Source organism: Sapajus apella, unplaced genomic scaffold (assembly GCF_009761245.1).
Source record: "Sapajus apella isolate SASKATOON/1434 unplaced genomic scaffold, GSC_monkey_1.0 scaffold212, whole genome shotgun sequence".
NCBI lineage: Eukaryota > Metazoa > Chordata > Mammalia > Primates > Cebidae > Sapajus > Sapajus apella.
In genome coordinates, this window is record NW_022437152.1 from 79799 (window position 1) to 86158 (window position 6360).

Consider the following 6360-nt stretch of genomic DNA (forward strand, 5'->3'; position numbering starts at 1 on the left):
CCCGGCTCCCGGCCCCCCGGCCTCCCGGCTCCCGGCCCCCCGGCTCCAGTTCCCCGGCCTCCGGCCCCAGCCCCAGGCTCCCGGCCCCCAGCCCCCGCCTCACCCCTCGGTGTATTCGGCCTGCAGGAGCCCCAGGTAGGCCTCCCACTTGTTGCCGACGATCTTGCCACAGGTGAAGCAACGCACGGGAATGATCATGGCGGCGGCGCGTCCCACACTGCCCGGCGGGGCCCGGCGACACGGGAAGATCCCCCCAGGCCCCGCCCCGGGCGCGTCCACTGTCGCGGGGGGACCGGCTCCGCGCGTTCTCCGCTGCCGCGGCCGTTCCTCCACCAGCCCTGGCGTCGCTGCCCGCGGCTTCCGCCGAGATGGGCTTTCCCCGTGCGTCCCGGGGCTTTCGGGTCCGCGCGGCCGCGGCAGCAGCAGACGGTGCCCCCCCCGCCCGCCGCCTTGGTTCGTCCCGGCGCGACGGCGTCTGATCGGGGCCAAAAAGCTGCCGCAGCGGCGGTTCGCGTTTCTCGTGTCCGCTTGACTGACAGCTGCGCGGCGGGAGCGGACGGCCGGAGCGGGAGGCGGCGGCGCAGGTACCGCGCCCGGGGGTGGGGAACGCGCGGCCGGTGTCCCGCGGCCCGAGGCGTCCGACCAGGAGCTTCTGGACCCGCACGCGAGCGGGGCGCGGGAGTTCGAGCCCGGACCGACACGCAGCAACAAGTGGGGTCCCGCGCGGGGGCTCGGGGAGAGGGCGGGCGGGGGCCGCGGGGGTCTTCCCGCCGCGCCGGGTGCAGGGTCCCTCCGCCTCGGCCTCTGCCCGCCGGGTGTCCGGGGTCCCATTCCGGCCGCCGCCCGGCCCCTAGGGGCGCCGCCCTGGTCTCGGCCGCGCGGTTACGGCCCCCGCCGGCCGCCCCCTGCCCCCCGTCCGCGTTCCTCCCGCTACTTCCCGGGAAGGGGGTCGGGGGAGGCCCGCCCGGGTCCCGGCTCTGCTGGGCTGCCCGTCGTCCCGGGTCCCCGACGCTCAGACGCGCCTCTGAGCACGGGGCGAGGGCCCCGGAGGGAGGTCGTGGAAGAGCTGCTGAACCTTGAGGACCCCGGCACGGGGGGCCCCTGGGCAGACCCCGCAGGCTGCACTGGCACGACCCGCTCCGCTCTGCCCTGGAGCGCAGGGCCACAGAGGCCTAGGTAGCGGAGGTGCCCGGGACTCCCGGATGGCGTGCGGGGGCTGTGCCCCTGGGGTGGGTGAGGACATGAGGAGGTCAGTGTGCGGTGAGAGGCGAAGGAGGCTCCTCGGAGGGGCGAGGTGGGCTGTGGGCGTCGGTGCGCCGCGAAGTGGCACCCAAGGGGGCTGTGGGCTGGCGCGCCGGCCTGGGGCTTCTGGCTGGGGTGGGCCTGTGTTCATCCTCTGCCGTTCTCTCAGGGCGACGCCGGGTCGGCCTTAGCTGCCGGGAAGGGGGATGAAGGGTCTCCTGGTTCCAGAGTGGTCCGGCCATGTCCACTGCACATTGGGGTTTGTGCTCCCACCCTGGCCAGGGCCGTGGGCAGCCTCCCCAGTGGCATTTGCCATACCCCACCCAGCCACGTGCAGAGCCACGAGCCGAGGCCACTTCCCTTCCCCGCCCCCTCCCCCCAGGATGAGTGGACGCACATCCTGCTCTGGGCAGAGGGGCAGGACAGGGGCCGTGAGTAACCGTGGCCTGGGGTCAGAGCCGGGCTCAGCTGCAGAGGCTGCTGGTGGCTGCGGAGGTGAGGGAGGCAGCGGGGTCCGGATGTCAGCGGGGTGGGCCCTGGGGAGTGGGTGGGGGCCTGGAGGCTTCCAGGAGGAGGGTCCAGGGCCTGTCCCGCCCCTGTTCCTGCCTGCAGGAGTTGTTTACTCGGAGCGCGCGGCGCGGGGAGGGGGCTGCCATCCAAACCCCGGCTTGGGCCAAGCTGACATTCCTGGAATTCCGAGTGTGTGCGCTTCCCATCCCTCCGTTTCCCCGCAGGGGCCCTGAGACCTGGAGACCGCCGCGGCCTCTGGCTCTGCGCATCTCCCCGAGCCCCCACCACATGGGCGCCGAGGCTCCTGCGGGCCCAGGCCTGTCCTCAGCCCTGACCGGGCTCTACTCGAGGACTTTGGGGAGCCTGCGCCTGCTTCGGCCTGGCTGGGGTGTCCCCTGCGAGTGTGTGGGGCGGGCGCAGGCTGGGGCCTGGGCCCGGCCCTCCGCAGGCTCCCTGGTGGGAGGCAGGGCACTGTGCCGGCCAGCGGGGCGGGTGGCTGGTGAGGGCCCCTCTCTCCTGCGCGGGGAGTGTCGCCCCAGACTCCCTCGGCCGGGGAGGGTCTGGGACGGGGCCGGGGGGTGAGGTGCTGGTTTTACAGAAGGAGGCGTTGTGGAGCCTCTGGTGGTCAGGGCAGGCTTCAGGCGGGGGAGGGTGGGCGCCCAGGGCGCTTCCTGCTAGAGGAGGGGTCACTTCAGGGCGAGGGACCAGGGGAAACCCGTGATTGAAGTTTTAGCTGCTGAGCCCCGCCCGCCCTGGGCGTTGCCCTGGAAACAGGCCAGCCGCGGACCGGGAGGGCTGGGGGCGGGATTCCCCTGGACCTGCGCTCTGGTCCTGGCTCGGCCTGCAAAGCTCAGGTGGGACCAGCCACTGCCCACCAGGAGGCTGCGTCACTCCGGTCGCTGAGGCCGGGCATGACCTTTGGCTGGGAGAGGGTGGTGGCGGTGCCCTCTGGCCCCGTCGGTGCCTGGGTTAGATGTGTGCCCACTCCCAGGTTGCTGTGGGGTGGGGTGGGTGCACACGTGCCCAACACCTCAGCCAAGGCCACCGCCCGCCGTACACACCGCAACAGCATGTAGCCCACGCTGCCCGCGTCCTCCCTGCTGTCCTGGCAGACAGCACCGTGAGCAGTGGAGTCTGTAGACGGGGCTGAGGTTGCACTGGCCCGGCCCAGCCACCCACATACCTGGGCTGGTGGCATTTGGCAATGTTGCTGCCTGCCATCCAGCTGCCTAGGCCCGGTGTGACCCCAGACTGTGGTGTAGGGGTCCAGGTGGGATGGGCAGGGCCAGGGCTGTGGTGGATTGGCACCTGAGGTGGGCTGCTCCTGGAGCCTGAAGGCGTCCCCGCCCGCAGGCCTAAGTGTGTTTGTTGCCTTCACCTCCAGCCCCTAGCAGAGAAGTACCCGACAGTGCAGGGGAGGGGTGTGGGGAAGGCCTGGAGCATGCAGTTGGCCTCGGTGGACCCAGGAGGAAAGACTGGGGGGCCCCTGGACTGTCTATCCCTCCCCTGGAGCTGGGGGTGGTCAGAGTGGGGGCTCCAGCCTCAGGGCTCAGGTTTGGGTGGGAGGGGCCTGGTCCCACCTGGCCTCTTGGATCCCCCAGTCCCTGCCCCTCTGTGTGCATGAGGGGCTGCCCGCTTGCCTGGGACCCCCCAGGGTGAGGGCCTGAGACAGGCACTGGGGCTGCCAGGAAGCACACACCACAGTCTGTGTTGGTGGGCCTCCCTCCTCCTCAAAGCTGCCTGGGAGCCCCTGGGCCCGGGGGTCAGGGTATGTGGGCTTGGCTCTGTCCTGAGCTGCCCCTGCTGGGCTGTGTGGAGTCCCTGGGGTCTGAGCTGGGCTAGGACTGAGCTGCTGCCCTGCTGCTGGGGCTCAGAGGCCGCTCTGCCGGCGTGGCATCAGGCTCCGCAGACAGGCTGCTTTGGCAAGTGGGCAGGCCCTTCCTTGAGTGGGACCTCCGTCTGGCCTGGTGGGTGTCCGAGGCCTCCTTGCAGCTCAGTCCCCCGGGCTCTTCCAGCCTGCAGAGCTCCGGTGTCTGTCTTGGGGCCTGGCTCAGCCAGGGTGGGGTGGAAGCCTCTGTGGTTCCCTCCTGCCCTGGGCTACCTGCAGGCCAGTTATCTCACGCTAGAGAGCTGGGTTCGAGGGGTGAGGTTGCAAGCTGAGCCAGCAGGGCAGGGAGTAGTGGGCACTGCAATTTGCTGCCTAGGTGAGCTTGGGGCCAGAAGTCCCTGAGTGCCAGGAGGACAGACTGCTGGACCTGGCGCCCACGGTGGAGGAGGGCCTGCAGGGTCATCGCTGGCAACTCCGTGGGAAGGGCGTGAGGCCCCTTCCTGAGCTTGCGTGTCAGCTCAGAGCTGAAGGCAGGGTGGGGTAGGGGTGCCCCAGCCTGGCGGGAAGCAGTCAGCAGGCTGGTCCAGGGTCCGGGATCCCGGGGAGGGGGCACTGCTGCGTGTCTGTGCATGTGCAGGCGAGGGTCTGGACCTGTGTCTCTGCGTGTCCCTGTGCTGTGAGCACACATCTCTGAACATGTGTGTTCTCTGCACACTATGTCTCCACGAGTGGGAGCCTGTGGCCCTGCCTGGCTGTCTCCGTGGCCTGAGCGACAGAATTTGGCAACTCAGTTGCTGTTTCAAGGCTCTCCTGGTTGGGGTGCTCCATGGTGGTCTTGCCCCCGAGTCGGGTGCACTCCCTGGCCACCCCGACTGCCCCTCTGCCCTGTGGTGACAGGGCCCGGGAGGTGTTCCCTGCCCTCCTCTGGGAGCATCTCTGGCTGTGCAGCTGAGGGTGGAAACCAGGGCTCCACTCTGGCAATCTCTCCTTCTGCAGAGCTTGGGGCTACCTTGGCCGCACCCACCACCCGCCTGCCCGAAGTGAAGGTCAGCCTTCCGGGACCCTGAGCACTGCCTGGCCTCCTTCCTGTGTCCAGCCCAGGTACGTCATGGCCCGGCTGGGCTGGATGATGTGTGGTGGGCAGCACTGGCCCACTGCTCGGTCTCCTGGCCAGCCCAGGGGCCTTGCTAGCTGGACACTCTGACCCCAGACCTCAGCTTCTCCATTCGGAGCTCCTGTGGGGAGGGGCTGGACTTTGGAGATAGGGCCCCGCTGGGGTGTCGAGGAAGGACCCTCCCTGACCGAGCTCTGACACCATGGCCTCGCCCAGGCCCCTGCCTGCCTCTGGCCAACCCAGTATGAATCCTGAACTTGGCATCAGAAGTAAGCCCAGCCTGGCTCGTACTGGCCCTTGGTGGCCTTGATTGAGTTTTCCATTTCTTCTTGGATAGGCCTTATTTGCTCACATGGGAACACGTACAGGGCTTTGTCGATGGGACGGGGTGGAAGGGGTCTTGGGGGGCACTGGGACTGCATCCTGGGCGCCGGGCTCAGTTCTGGTACCCAGACCAGCCCTCCCTTCGCCCTCCCACCTGCCTGGGACCCTCAAGCTTTACCTGTCACTTCCCCTTCCAGCCTCAGCCACTGACGGGTGCGGGAGAGATGGGGGGCAGACGCTCTCCTGGGGTGGGGTTGGTGTGTGGGGAGGGGGCTTGGGTGGTGTTTTTGACTCCACGTAGGGTCTGGCTTCTAGTCAGCCTGGGGTCCTCCGGGGTCCCCGTGGCTCCTCCCCTCGCCTGGCCCACAGATGGGTGCTCTGAGCCCTGCCCAGTCCATGCGACCTCACTGGAGACGCTGCCCACGGCTGAGGGTCTGCTCTCAGGTTGGGCCTGCATGGCTGGGGGAAGGGGGCCAGGTGCCACCTGCTCTCTGGGCAGAGCCGTGGGTGAGATTCCCGTTAGGGCCAGGGTTCCTGGGGTCTCTGCTGAGCCCCTGATGTGTGGCCGCCATTCTGACCTGTTCCTTGGGCCCAGACTCACCAAAGAACCCTCAGGGGAGGGGCAGGGGAGGGGCCATGGGAAGCCCCAGGCTGGCTGTGTGGGCCTTCAGGGGACCTCCAGGCTGGCCTCCTGTTCTCTGGGGCCCTCTGTCCGCTTCCCCCAGGGAGGACCTGGGCATGGGGCGCTGCCCGGGGCTTGGGCCGCAGTTCTCCACAGAGCCCTCGGGGGGGCAGCAGAGGCCTGGGGCACCCAGCCCAGGTCCTCAGAGGTGGGCAGAGGTGCGGGACCTCCCTGGGCACCCAGGGCTCCCACAGCAGCCCTCCCCAGACCTACCATCTCCCACCCCAGTCACTCCAGGAGGACCCAGGCCTCCAGAGCTGGTCAGCCCTGCCAGGGAGCACCCTCTTCCCCTCCCTTAGCGGCCCCTCCCTCCTTTTCCTCCCTGACCGTCCTCATTCCTGATCTCTGGGCTTCAGGTAAACTGCCGGGAATCTGGGCCATCTGCTGGTGTCCCCCTAACACCACAGGGGCCTCGTGCCCTGTGCTGGGGCTGGGCTTTGGAGATGGGTAGGCTGGCGGCACGGCTGTGGGAGGCATGTGGGCACACAGCGTGATGACCTAGGAGTCAGCTGCGTCTTCCACGGGCCTGTCTGCCTGCCAGGGGCGGGGTAGGGTCTCCTGCAGGCCGACTTCCAGCCTGGGCTGGAGCAAAATGAAATTCTGGGCCCCTTGTTTAAAAATTACCAATAATTTTCTTTTCTTTTTTTTTTTTTTTTTTTG

At 68.7% G+C, this 6360-nt stretch overlaps 2 protein-coding genes across 5 annotated transcripts in view; one reads left to right on the top strand and one right to left on the bottom strand.

The window, feature by feature from the left end:
• The window catches only part of POLR2L (RNA polymerase II subunit L), a 2785-nt gene extending 2518 nt beyond the window's left edge, over positions 1-267 (bottom strand). The window contains exon 1 of the mRNA XM_032270554.1: positions 104-267. Within this exon, the coding sequence (XP_032126445.1) occupies positions 104-198 (95 nt within the window). The 5' untranslated portion in view covers positions 199-267. The remainder of the gene's footprint in view (positions 1-103) is intronic.
• Positions 268-479: 212 nt separating this feature from the next.
• Positions 480-6360, top strand: part of TSPAN4 (tetraspanin 4) — a 27403-nt gene continuing 21522 nt past the window's right edge. The window contains exons 1-2 of one of the 4 annotated variants that reach the window (XM_032270552.1): positions 1427-1737; positions 4577-4681. Coding sequence is in view for 2 of the 4 variants with exons in the window: in XM_032270550.1 (XP_032126441.1) it covers positions 1449-1737 (289 nt within the window). In the remaining 2 variants the exon portion in view is untranslated. Of the gene's footprint in view, positions 585-1426; positions 1738-4576; positions 4682-6360 lie in introns of those variants that run through there. The other 3 variants (XM_032270551.1, XM_032270550.1, XM_032270549.1) reach the window with 3 other exon arrangements.